General features: G+C 46.1%; 1 protein-coding gene across 5 annotated transcripts in view; it reads right to left on the bottom strand.

Moving 5' to 3' along the window:
- CLEC16A (C-type lectin domain containing 16A) overlaps positions 1-13,724 on the bottom strand; it is a 38,059-nt gene that overhangs the window by 23,945 nt on the left and 390 nt on the right. For 4 of the 5 annotated variants that reach the window (XM_070954922.1, XM_070954918.1, XM_070954919.1 and 1 more), the window contains exons 2-14: positions 11,644-11,772; positions 11,238-11,371; positions 10,079-10,227; positions 9,601-9,706; positions 8,117-8,240; positions 7,852-8,026; positions 6,617-6,670; positions 5,819-5,932; positions 3,218-3,428; positions 2,610-2,718; positions 2,280-2,380; positions 750-872; positions 7-116 (exon numbers count right to left, since the gene is read on the bottom strand). In XM_070954922.1, coding sequence (XP_070811023.1) covers positions 7-116; positions 750-872; positions 2,280-2,380; positions 2,610-2,718; positions 3,218-3,428; positions 5,819-5,932; positions 6,617-6,670; positions 7,852-8,026; positions 8,117-8,240; positions 9,601-9,706; positions 10,079-10,227; positions 11,238-11,371; positions 11,644-11,772 — 1,639 coding nt within the window. Of the gene's footprint in view, positions 1-6; positions 117-749; positions 873-2,279; positions 2,381-2,609; positions 2,719-3,217; positions 3,429-5,818; positions 5,933-6,616; positions 6,671-7,851; positions 8,027-8,116; positions 8,241-9,600; positions 9,707-10,078; positions 10,228-11,237; positions 11,372-11,643; positions 11,773-13,724 lie in introns of those variants that run through there. The other variant, XM_070954921.1, reaches the window with a different exon arrangement.

The following is a 13,724-nucleotide window of genomic DNA, read 5'->3' as shown; positions in this document are numbered from 1 at the left end:
ACTCACTTCCAAACAAGCAAGGTGCACATCTTTGATAATGCTGCCGTGTTTGTTGAACACCAGCTGCTTCAACAGGAGGCAGCCCAGCTCCAAGGTGGCCAGACGGATTTTGCCATCTGTGTGTGGGGGGGGGGGGGAGAAGAAGAGGGAAACAGAGCAGGAGAAGATTCAGAGAACTTATTGAACTGTTGATGCTTTTTCCTGGCAGATCCAGTTTCAGTTCACATCTGTCCCACACCAATTCAAGGGGGGGGGGGTTTAACACACCAACAGCAAAATGCTTTCTGCCCCTAAAGATAGAAACATTACAGAGAAGTGGGTGGAAATTCCACCAGGCATTAAGAAGCAGGAATTTTATTCATAGGCAGAAAAAGGGCAGAACCGCTTTGTGTGAGCTATTTTTGATTTTTTTTTTTTTTAACTAGTCCAAGAGCGTAATAGCAGCCTGCCTCTTTGCCGATTGTGGAGGGAAGTTCTTGCCTACACAACTCTGGACATAAGCTCCCTGTCCTGGGAGATACACGCTGCTTGGAACTGCTGCATGCCATAGAAGACTGGTGGGTTTATAATGACTCTTCCCGAAGTCTTTAAACAGCTGCTTGCTGGTTTCTGCTTATTGTCAAAAACTGCTTTCGGAAGAAAAGCTGCATGTTTCCTCCTTTTTCAAAAACGTGTTTTAGACCACACACAGCTGTGCAGTTCCAGGACTGACGTGTGGGAAGTGAAGGTGGTTCATGAGAAACCTCTACCTGGCTGAGCAGCGTAGCTCATGATCCTGATGAGCCTCTCCGCAAGCCCGGGGTTGTAGGAATTCTTCTCCTCAGCGTCCTGTGCCGAGAGCTGAATCCTCTCCAGGGTGATCTGCTTGATTCCTTGGGAGAAACAGGAATTGAATGTTGCAATTACAGCTCTGTCTGGCAAAGCAATTCCGAGGAACCACCAAAATGGAAGGGCAGTTCAGCTTGCAGTACAATTCCTCAAAGCAGCCCACACAAAAATTTGGAAAGCTTAGGAGGCGAGGATTTCTTTCTTTCTTTCATTAGTTTTGGGTGTCACCCCACTTTAAGCCGACTCTGAGCTGCTAATAAAGATGGTGAAACAGTAGCCCCATTCACACAACGTGAACCAACCCGCCTTCCTCTCTCTCTCCTATTCACTGAATTCATCTTTAGCTTCCCTCCAACTCATGACCCTGATAAGCCTCTGAAAGTCTTGGGACCAGGTGATTCTTCTTCTCAAGGAGCTGTTCCACCAGCCCTCCTGTGGTCAACTCCTCCTGGGTCTCCTGACAATGTAAATGGCACTGCTTGATGTTTTTGATCCTTGGGAGGGGGAGGGGAGGAAAGGGCTGATAAAACCTAAATCAACACCTTGAGAGCCATTCAAACCTCCCTCTGAATATGCTTCTCACTTCCTTCGTACAAAGGATGTTCTCACCAGACACTCTGGTACTCAGAGAGGATGCAGAGCCAAGAGGAGGGCTAGCCCAGGTCGCCAAAGGGGGTCTCTGATGCCCGAGGCTCCAGTCCAAGCCAAAAGCTACGTCCACTGGTGTTTAGCCATTGGCACCAGCATCTTAGTAGCACAGCTAGGTCATAATCGGCACCTCTTGTGCCTTCTCTTGCTTACTAAAAGGACTCTCGGGGAAGAGGAAGCCCCACGGGACGACCGAAAGGCAGAGGGGAAGAGAAACAGAAAGCTACAGATTGGCACCGGTATCTGTATTGTTGTCACTAAAGTTACACGCATAGCATCGTGAAATGAAACTAAGGTCCCCTGCAGTTGGGAGTTGAGAGCGACAGTCAAGATCAAGAAAAGCTACTGATGTTTGTATGCAAGAGCAGAGGAACTGAGAAGATTAATTAACTGAACTCTGTGACCCGGAATTTCCAGGAGAGCCATTTGTGACTGGAATTTAACCAATTCAGGAATTCCAACCTCAGGAGTCCCCAAACCTTCGGGCACCAGGGACCGGTTCTGTGGAAAAGTTGCATCTTAGGGCAGGAGAAACCAGAGAGATCAATGGGCTGCCACGAGTGGCTGAGCTTTCTGCCCCCGAGATGGATGGCAGGCTTTCAGTGATTCCCCCGAGAAGTGTGGTTCAAACACCCACCTCTTCCCCTCCAAAAATCTCACTTCTTTTGCTGATGCAAATTAGGACTCAGGTGGACAAAACCAGGGAGGGAAGGGGGACCTGGCTGAAATTTAATTCCATGAGCCCACCTGAAGAGGTTGGAGCAGCAGCCCTTGGTCCCCTTCACTAAGCAGCACAGACTTACCTTTGTTGTGAGACATGGCGTACAGAAGACACAACACAAAAATAGCGTAGTAGTCAAAGTCGGCACACTCCAGGGCATTATACACCATCTCCAGAAACGGCCTGGGGAGAAAAAAAAAAGATTTTTTTTAAATTAAAAAAAAACCCATTTCTGAGGATTCTGCCTTTTATCTGTATGCCTGAGGGTGACCTATCTCCCTATGTGGGCCTGAGTTATAATGAGCAAAAGAGTCCCTGGAGAAACCCATCAGGGGAGGGGCCCTTGGCCTTGCTGGGTTACAAGTTGTGGGTTCCATCGCAGAAGAGAGGGGGGAGAAGACCTCTCGCCCACCTGTTCCAGCTGCACATTTCGGAGGCTGCTGCGCTCTTTTCCTCGTCAGTTATGTTCTGCTCTGTGGCAGAAAGGAGTTTGCAACGCTCCATGATCACCATCTCGATTTCTGGGGGGAGAGAGACACACACACGTTTTAGAGAGAGACGGGCTTATTCCACAAGACGGAGGTGGGTAGACATTGCCCGCGGGGGGTGGGGTGGGGGCTGGGATTCTGGCCAAAGGGAAGAGGTCATGGGGATCTGGTCAAAGGGAGAGAGATGACTGGTGCCCTGATTGTGAAGAAACCCTGCTGACCTATAAACCCAGGGATTCTACTTAAGAGGATCAAGACCAGCAGGTTAGGAAGGGCTGAAGCCAGCCTCCTATCCGGGCACTCTGCAGCGGGAAGGGAAGCCCAGTTTGACCCAGGAGAACCTCCACAAGGCAGCAGCTGCAGGTCCCGGGAGAAGGGCAGTGGGCGGGCAAGGCAGGCAAAGACCACCTGAAGACTCAGAGGAGTAGGAAAAGAAGAGGGGAGCTGCACACAGCAGTCCAGCCAACCTGACATCAACCCCGCAGGCACGGGAGTACAAGAATGGGCAGCCGGCATGGGGGGCCCTGCTCACCTTCACTCTCCCCACTGGGCTTGAGACCCTTGGAGGGGCTCTCGTTGCCTTCTGGGATGTCTTCCGGGCCCCTCTCCTCCTCCTCCTCCTCCCCAACGTTTTTATAGTTGGGCCTCTTCTGCAGCCTCTTTTTTCCCTTGTGTTTATTGATTTCTAGTGAGCGCTCCAAGGTCTCCGAAGGTTTAATGAAGCACCTGATGCCCGCCTTGACCTAAAACATCCACATAGACAGAAGGAAGTCAGCTCCATCACCTTCCTAACCCAATGAACGGGCCAAGCTTCAAATGGAGAAAAGCCAGGAGTTCATCTGGGTATTTTAGAACTGCAAAAGAAACGCCAAGCAGCCTTTCTGCTCCCAAAACATGGCCTCTCGGTGGCCGATTCCTCGCCACTAGCATATGGCAAGAATGGGACAGGACAAGGGATGCCAGCAAGTCTGTGCTCTTACCCCACAGCCTTTAAGGGGCCACCCCCATCTTTCAGGGAGGCAGAGGGACGTCCTCTCTTTGGAACCTTTTATGGTTACACTGGAGGGCAGTAAATTCACGAGAGCCTTGAAGAAAAATCTTGCAAGGACCATTACAGACTGCTTGTCTCACCGGCTCCTAGAAACCTAGAGTTTTATTCCATGCCAAGAATCTTGTTCCACAGGAGCCAAGGGGATTATTCAAGCCCAACCTCACGATAGGATTTCTTCTGTTTCATGGAAATTCAATCAATCCCCAACCAAGTCTAAGTACAAATGGCACTTTCTTGCTTATAAATGTGAGCGCTTGGATTGGTTTAATTCTTGCCCCACAGATCTTCGACAGACACCAAAAGCAGATTTAAGGGTACAATCCAGGAAACCTCTGCTCTTTCGTTCAATTGAAAGTCTACGTTTATAGTCCAAAGAAGAAAGAAGGCAGATTGAGACCACAGCTGGAAAAGCTCTCAGCCTAGAAGGAGGTTTCCGTCTTATGGTTTTTAAAGATCCAACTCTTGTTCAGTTCTGGTGTGCAGTTAGTTATTCATGGGACCCTTCACCTCTTTCCTAACTCTACTGAGCTTGGCAGAGTCTTTCAGCTGAGACTAAGAAGCAAGCCATGCCGAGACAAACATTTATCACGGCTTGTCTGCTTGGGCCAGGCTCTTTACCCACCTACTGTGTACATTTAAAAGTAGGCTGGAGCATCTGCTTGACAAGCCCAACCTTCCCAGGCCCCCCTCAGGGTTACAGGAAGGAGCGAAAGTAGGTTAAGCCCAGCCACATCCGACTGGGGCAGGAAGCAGAGCAAAACCAGTTCAAAGGAGGCCAGGCGAAGGCCGAGTTTGACTTTGGGTCGCCTTGGGTGGGTGTCAGGCAAAGGCGCATGACTCACCGGCCCCAGACAGCGAGGAGGAGGAGGAGACCACCACCCTCCTCTGGCACTTCCCACTGCTGGAAACACAAGCGGCTTCTCGGATCTGAGAACTGCCTCATAGCAAGAGAAGCACTTTTCTCCAGACCACTCAGATTTCGACAAAAGAGTGCGTCAGGGATGGGGGCTGATCACCGAGATAGGGGAAGGTAGGGTGGGGGACAAACTGCAGACTGCTTTCCCAATTTTTCTCAGCTGCTCAGAGAAATAAAGCTTTTCTCGATCACTTGGTACCTCCATTTCATCTAAAGAAAGATGGCACGGCCTGAGCCCAAGACCTGCCTACCAGCAGCAGCGTAGTCTGGGGTGCCATCTGTAAAGGGCAACCTAAATCAAAGCCACTGTGGCCGTCAGAGCTGCTTCGAGGAAGTGGGCAGGGATTCTCCCAAGCGGCAACAGTCATTTGAATTCCCCACGTTCCTTCTCTCCGCTGCACCACTTGCTTTATTATCATCAAGGCTGCTGTTTCCTTCGGTCTTTTGTTCGTTCCCTCCCTCCCCCGGCAAGGGAGGGAGGGGCCTCTTTAAACCCATGCGATATCAGGTCTGCCCAAACTTAGCTGGATCATATTTCTGCCACCTACAGATTTCCAATAACTGTCCTATTCCAGATCTGTTTCCAAAGCTTTAGGAAATCACCCCCATCTTACTTAATAAATGCTATGAGCATGTAACGGTGATTGCTGGATATAGTAAAGGATAAAGCAAAAATGCCATGATAAGCTCTTGAACATGTCCGCCTTTTGAGGGATGAAATTTACCTAGAAAAACCACTAAAATAACATCCACTCTTGTTACAACCCACTGCGAATAATCCACCCTCTCACATACTTAAAAAAAAAAAAAAAAACAAGACCAAGTAATTCTGCAAAAGACATTCAGTGGAAGTCAAACTGCTAGAGCAGAAAAAAGGCGACAAGCTTCTAACCACAGATTTCCCAGTAACAGAACCCACTGAACAGAAAAGCGGGCAAAAGCCCAGAATGAGTCTGCCTGCTACAAAGACAAGATCATTTCCATGTGCCACAGTGCTTTTTATCTTTCAGCTTGCATGCGAGATCGGGCCTGATTTTTTAACAAAAACACCAAGATAAAGGGTACCCAAGAACCCTTTACATGCCAGGCAGAGCACGCCACAGCCCCGGTCTTGCCAAACAAACCAAGAAGGCACCTGAGAGCCGACAGATGTTAGTTCTACTTACAGAGCTTTTCTGGATGTCTGGCTCCACTTTTGAGGAAAACACCGCGAGGTCTCCGTTCAGAATGACTTCGGCCAATGAATTCACCAGCGGGGCATAATGGATGATTAGAAAAACCTGGGGAGGAGGCAGAGAAGCAAAAACTGTTGGGGAGGGAGACTCAGAGAGGGGATGCAGATTAACTTCCCATTTATCTTGCTACTTTCCTCTCCGCTACAGTATAAGAGAAATTACTTTAGGTTGATCTCACCGGATGGTATTTCTTTCAGTGCTTGGGAGAGAAGAGGAGGACAAGGAGAAATATCTCATATTTAAATGCTTCCTGACATCATACTGAAGGGCAGCCAGTCTTCCATAACAGGGAATGTGGTTTGTAAAGGCAGCTGTAACTAATCCAGGAGTTCTCACCCTCCCAATCATTAAATACCACATCCCGCCTATTTGCCTTGACTCTTTATCAAGCCAGCTTCTAACCCTGGTCCTTTACAGTTTTTTTTCCCCTTACCCCACCCCAAATCACAATTGCAAAATGACCGACAACCCCCCCTCTCCCCCCGGCACAGCCAGTTTCAACACAGTTGCTACATCATTGTTAAAAAGTAGACGTGACCTGCTATTAAATTCTTAATAGAGTCTAGAGCAGAGTTTCTCAAACCTCAGCAACTTTTAAGATGGGTGGACTTCAGCTCCCAGAATCCCATGCTGGCTGGGGAATTCTGGGAGCTGAAGTCCACCCATTTTAAAAGTTGCTGAGGTTGAGAAATGCTGCTCTAGAATCAGTACTGGATCATTCGCACTTACTTGTGACAACAGATACAGAGAAACCTGGACGCTTATTCTTGGCCGTTCTCCAGTCTAAGGAGGAAAAAATTAAGAAACGGCTTTTAACTGTGGAACAGTTAATGCATGTATTAACCAACAGCATTCCCTTTCATTTTTGAATTGCACACAAAAACCGCTCTCCAAAACAGGCACAACCGATGAGGAAAACTGTCTGCCATGATCTCCCCATTGCTTCCCTCTTTCTAAAACAGAAGCATCACTCAATTGCGCAACCGTTTGAGGAAAACGTGGGAATCTGGACCAAGTCCTCCTCTTGTCTACAGACCAAGGAACATCCCCACGGAGAACACGCAGGGAACTCCAGGGAGCATCACCAAGGGATTACAACTCAGTGCATGTGGATGCGACTGTTTGATACGTATTAAGTCACTCAGAGGAACTCTACATAAAAACCTGTAAAAGGTTCCAGGAGTACTTGGGGAAAGCTTTTTTAAAGACCAAACACCTCTGTATAGCGCTATACTACAGACTGACTTCTCATTTGGTTTGCCAGAGACCACAGAGGGAGCTGCCTTCCTGAACAGGGGGCTCTGCTTTTCCTTGGAGAAACAGCCAGGTGAAAATACAAGGGAGACAGGCACATGCTGCTGATGAATGCAGGAGGCCTCCTTTCTTGCTTGTGGCAGCCAACAGATCCCTACCCCCACCCCGCCCCTTAGGACGGGGTCTGCAAGGAGGGAGAGCTTCCGACAATCAAGTGAGGAGGAAAAGACAAAAAGCTGAAGCTTTAATCAGAACCCATGAAGTAACTTCTGCGGCTGGCCAAAAGGCGATTAGCCAAGGCAAGCCACAGAATGATTCATACGCATTATTACATCAAGAGGGGTTTAGAAATCTTTGTTATGAAAGGAGGTAGCTGTCCTTTGTCACTCTTTCAACTGAACTGACGGTCCAATGATGACGCTCGTTGTGCTGTCATGACCTCCCTTTCTCCCTCCTTTTGCCCTGACAGGGAAAGAGTGGTGAGAGGAAGCCTCTGTGAATCGGTTCTCTCTCCCTCCCTCCCTCCTCCCTCCCCCCCTGTGCTGAACTGCGCAAGGTTAACGATATAAGTAATAATTATTTTAATAGAGTAATGCAGGTTTGATTCTGTGACTCAATGGAGACTCCTGAGGTTGCATTATTTCAGAAAGATGTCACAAGGCAGCCAGGTTCTCGTAAAGCCACCTCGAGCAAGGAAAGGAACCCCTCACCTTCTCCTGATTGACCAAGGAGTACACGTAGAGAGGCAGGAAGAGGCTGTTCAGCAAGTGGTCCGTCAAGACATCATTTAAGAATTCACAGTTGATAATTAGGATGTCGTTCAGGTAATGGAGGTGATCCAGGTGCTCGGCTACAAGGTCGCTTAGTTTGCCCCGATTTCTGTGCCTGCAAAAAAAGGTAGCAGACTAAATATGCAGTCACTACCACGACCCCCCACCCCAAAGAAAGGGCACCGGGTGAACAAGAAAGGCTCACTCCTCATCTGTTTGAACGCAGTTGTCCAGCTCTATGACATGGCTACCGATGAACCAGACAAGGTTGGAGAAGTAAGGGACGGCCGTCTTGTCTCGAATATAGTGCAGCATCGGCTGGTTGTCCACTGAAGGCAAACAGGCTGTTATCATTGTTGATGTATTTCTCCCCAAACACTCTAAGAATGGATTCCTTCCCCTAACTCACTTTTGGCAGCATGGGCCAAAATCAATTCTATTTCTACGGCAGTTTTTGGGAAATGTCAACATTCCCTTTGAGATATTATTCTAATAATAAAAAGGCTGAAAGCGGCTGGACTCTGCCATCACTGAGAATGGCCCCGCTTGCAATCTAGGGAACTGGGCAACAGCACCAGGCGGGAAAATCCACCAGCAGACTTACATGACACTGTTTTAAGGGAGACGGGATGCGCCAGTGAAGAGAGGACGAGGAGAGACAAGAAAGACAACGTGGTTAACAGGGTTAGGAGCTCCAAAGAGGTCAGTGGTTAAAGCAGCAGAGCATCTAGGCTAGAAGAGAGCAGTTAGAAACAAGCAGGCAGCCCTTGGAAAACCCTGTCCCAAGGCCAGCCACCAGGGGGTGCCCTCCCCTCAACTGCACATCCCAGGGCAGGGCCTATTCATTATTATTTTAATTTTATTTATTTATATCCAGCCTTTATTATTTTTTTATAAATAACTAAGACTCTGACAGTCTTTGGTCATTCACAGACTGTCTAGAAGCCCCGTAGCTGAGAACAGAAGAAATTCTGTCTATATCTGACTACCATTTCTAGAGCATGTGACCAAAAACTCTCTTTGAAGTGGGTTTATGGGGTTTTTTTACATGAGGGATGGGCAAATCCGATGGCCCTCCCTCTCCTCTGTTGCTTGATTCCATAGATTCTGGGCGCCAGCTTTAAATGGACACGAAAACCAGCCCAGAATCTATCCCTACCTTAAAAACATCTTCTACCTCTAATGTCTGGATTCCTAGGGCAAAATGAAGAGATGCATGGCCTCTATTTCTTTACAATGGAAAACATCTGGCTGAGTTCTAGGTTGCAGCTGACATTTTCTTCACTGATGAAGAAGAGTGTGCATGCATGAGAGAGGGAGAGAGACAGAAGCGGGTCAAAAGTTCTAATAAATATTTCAGGAAGCTGCTCTGGGTCCTGACCAAGCAACTCAGAGAGTCTCACTTTCGCATTCTCAAGAAAAATCCTTCCCGAAGTGCAAAACCTCATGCCAAGAGCGCCCTCCAGCGGCCATCCCCTGAGAATTCTCCAGCTTCTATTGCTTCCTCCTGGCTGAGATGACAGCACTGGCTTAAAACACTGGTTCTGAGAAGAGGGTCATGAGATCCACTAGGTCAAATTGGGGTCTACCCTGCCTAACTTTCACCCGATAAACCTGGGAACGCCGGACATCCCGGCTCCTTCCTCCCAAGGCGCATGTGGTGCTGAAACTACCCAAGAAGACGCTTACCTTTGTAGACGTTTAACGTGATGGTTCTCACTGCGATCCTGACCATGCTCTCTGGGTGGTTGAAGAATTTGATGGCCTCGGTGTACAAGGCAAAATCGTTGGTATGCTGAGGAAGAAGGCAGCAAATATGCGTTATGCGCTTTGTGCATTTTTATTCTGCCCTTTCAGACTCTGGACTGTTAAAAGCGTAATCTGGGGCCTCAGTCAGTACAGGAAGCTTCAAGCTTCCCTCGGCACCTGCTTTGCTATACAAGCGTTGGGGCAGAATTTTAAAGCTGCGTCCCTGCAGGCACTCTCAGCTACAACTCCAACAGAAACATCTATTTTCTTTTTTAAATTTTACAGATTTTGAAATGAACAATTAGGATGCACAGTGTATATTGGCAACAATATATACATCATTCCAGAAAATGTTTATCCAACTCTCAACAAAAAGAATTTACTGAAAACAGTGTTTTGTTTCCAACCTGCAACTCACCTCGTTGTAAAAAAAGTGAACCGTGTGATTATTGAGTTTCAGAGAAAGTGTTTTTAAGAATGAAATATAGTATGCCATGATTTCTTCATCTGAGAAGTCAAATTTGTGCACAATGATAGAGTTCACGTAGTTGTTGGACAGTAAATAGTCTGAAGGAAAAAAATACAGATGCATAAAATACAGGTAGTCCTCTACCTATGACCACAATTGAGCCCAACACTTCTGTTGCCAAGTGAGACATTTGTTAAGTGAATTTTGCCCCATTTAACAAGTGTTCTTGCCACAGTTGTTAAGTGAACTGCTGCACTGGTTAAGTTGGGAACATGGTTAAGTGAATCCAGCTTCCCCATGGACTTTGCTTGTCAGAAGGTCGCAAAAGGGGATCTCGTGACCCCCCCCTGGATGCAGTGACCGTCATAAGTATGAATCAGTTGCCAAGCATCCAAATTTTGATCACATGACCATGGGGATGCTGCAATAGTTGTAACTATGAAAAACGGTCCTAAGTCCCTTTTGTCAGTGCTGTTGTAACTTTGAACAGTCACTAAATGAACTGTTGTGAGTTCAGGACTACCGTCCTATACAGATTAGTATAAAAATTAACCCAACAAACTAAAGGATATGCACAATACATTCTAGCAGACCATTTTTTTAAACGATCATTGTCATCTCTGAACTGTCCAATCACAAACAACCAGAAGCACCTAGAGACTCATAGGTCCCACCTTCTTATTCTGTTCGCTGCCTTCTCCTGCCTTGTCTGCACACGTTGACATGCATCAAAGGAGAACTTTCTGTTTAGAGTTCATGGTTTCAGGTGTCAAAGCATTTTAGAAGCATGTTTAAAAGAACCTGATGATTTATATCATAGGTCTTTTGCAAAATTTATGTCTCCATGTGAAAAGAGAAACCACTTGGCCTAGCACAGACAACTTAATAAAATTAAGTGGTTGAACAGTACTGTATGTTGAAGAATATTAACCAGGTCATGTCCCAATTAATTTAATACATTTAATATCTAATACATTTAAAACGTCTCAAATTCTACAATCTTCAGGACAGAAAACAAGAACCTCTGTTACACGTGTAACTTATATAGCAAATGGTTTTCAACAAAAATGTTGCTTTGCATAAAGAGAAAAGAAATGTGCATACTTACAAAGGGATGTTTCATGACTGATGTTCTCAAAGAGGATATTTAAAGTCTGCAGAAGCTGCACACAGACGTAACGGCCCGACTTCTGGCGCAGAATGTTCAGAAAGAACACAAACATGTTTTTCTCCAAGAAAAAGCTGGAATGCAAGCATTTTTACCAATTTACTATATCTTATTGGAGAAATTTCATTCAAATGTTTATTGCTGGAATGTAATACTGGTGAAGATAGTGATATTTTAACTAGCACGATTAGAACTATACTGATATATTTGCTAGCTTCTCAGACCACTGCAGTCAAATAATTCTCAGCAGTTACAGAAAATAAAACATCCATGGAATAATAAGGTGATAGATACACATAATGCAAAGAGTCTGCATTTGTTAAAGCAAAATCCTACAAGCTCTTACTCAAACACTGAACTGTCATTTTGATCTCCCCATATCAGGATCTCGGTTATTGATCGAATGGTTTCCACCAATAGGTTGCGGTTGTGGTCAGTCACAGTGGTATTTTTGGTCAAAACATGATACATATACCTGAAAGGCAAGAAGAGAAAGTAAACATTGGGCCCTCAAAATGGTCTCGAGAGGTTTATGTATGTTGAAGGTTAAACCTGGGAAAATCTGTGGCTCTTTGGAATCACTGCAGAAACAATCCAAATATTCTCATCACTTCTTGTCTCTTCTTTAGATTTGTTAAATGTTCTTCATTAGCATAAGCCACCCTGAAATCAAATTACTTGGCACCAAAAGCATCCCCTATATTTCTTTCTCTGTTCCAGGCATTTTCCCTGCAGAAACAGCAATCAAGAGTTCCATCAGAATGGTCTTCCAGCTAAAGAGAGGCCAGAGGAAACCCCAAGAAAGCCAGCAAGTACCGAAGGGTGCCAATTTTATTTTATTTTTTAATTTGATTTATATGCCGCCCTTCTCCGGAGACTCGGGGCGGCTTACAATCCGCTAAGCAATAGCCTTCATTCTTTTGTATATTTATACAAAGTCAGCTTATTGCCCCCACAACTGGGTCCTCAATTTACCTACCTTAGAAAGGATGGAAGGCTGAGTCAACCTTGAGCCTTGGTGAGATTCGAACCTGCAGTAATTGCAGGCAGTTGTTCTTAATAACAGGTACTACCAAGGCTCTTAAATATAAATAAATAAAACTTAGGCATAATTAGCTTGAACTATATATTTGTTTTACACAAACTGTTCATGTATGGTTTTACAGAATTATGAAATCTATGAAAACAAACAAACCTCAGCCTGTGTTTCAGTATCGTTTAAACCTGGAATACTGTGTATTGTGCACCTCAATTAATTCCTACAGGCATGGGATGCTGATGAAAAATAATCTCCAAGATGGTCAGGGGAGTTAATAAAATATCCTAGCAGAATTTCTGACCTTTTGTGGGGGTAAAGAATAAGAGAGATGCCTGACAGATTATGCTGGTTGAGAAAGCAGTACCAGAAAACTTTCTTCATTTTCTGAAAAAATAATCCGATAAAGCCGAAAGGAAGTAATTCTTACTCACAAAACAAAATTATCAGATTGACTACCACAAATCATTTTGGCAGCCTTTGTAGTAAAAAGCAAAATAAGAATAATTTAAATAAAACAAATGAATAAAAATACAGGGCTGACCACCAATCTTGACACCTTTCGAAGAAAAGTACATAAATGCTCAGCAGTTAAAACTGCTGGTCATGATGGCTCCGTTACCTTGGAAAGACACACCACCTCTCCCTCCCAAATGCAAGGAGCTGTCAGCCCGTGCTGCTCTGCTTAGAGGCCTCCTTCCCTTTACCAATAGCAATAGCCTATATGCCACTTCATACTGCTTTACAAGATGCTACAGTGTCAGCATCTTGCCCCCAACAATCTGGATCCTCCTTTTACCAAGGACGGAAGGCTGAGTCAGCCTTAAACTTTAAACAGGATTATCTTTCAGCCTTCAGCTCAGGAGGCAGAGAAGCGACTGCTGCAAATAATCCTTGCCTTGAAGCGCCTTTGACCTGATCCAGCCTACATCTTGTGACCTTATGTTCCCCTGAGACCAGACTACAGTTCCAATTGTTCTCTCTCCACACACTTCCTGGAATATTAAAAGGTGGGGGGGGGGGAAGAAAGATATTTATGGCCATTTGGGCAAATTGTCTAGTTTATCTCCTCCACTTTGGGAGTCTTGTTTTGTATAGGACTAATGCTAGAGCGATAAGCTGAGAAAAGCACAGAATTTGCTTTGGGCACACGGGGGTCTTTCTTATTAGGCTTCGGCTGCTCTGCGCTTCCCTGTTCCCCACCCAGCCTCCCAACCCCGGCAAAGAGGCAGCAGCCACCCCCGGGGGAGGGAAGCGCCTCCGCTTCTTCCAGCCTTTCCGGCTTCAACCAGACTCACAGGGCGGGGGGGAGGGGGGGGCAAAATCAGCCCCCGCCCTTCATTCCCTCCTGTCTTGGCCTTCAGAGGGAGGCGGGGGGCGGGGGGGGGCGG

The sequence above is a fragment of the Pituophis catenifer genome, unplaced genomic scaffold, assembly GCF_029215685.1.
Source record: "Pituophis catenifer annectens isolate HBS135680 unplaced genomic scaffold, rPitCat1.0.hap2 SCAF_16, whole genome shotgun sequence".
In the NCBI taxonomy this organism is placed as follows: Eukaryota; Metazoa; Chordata; class Lepidosauria; order Squamata; family Colubridae; genus Pituophis; species Pituophis catenifer.
Note: the sequence above shows the minus strand (reverse complement) of the source record. Positions and strands in the feature narration are given on the sequence as shown.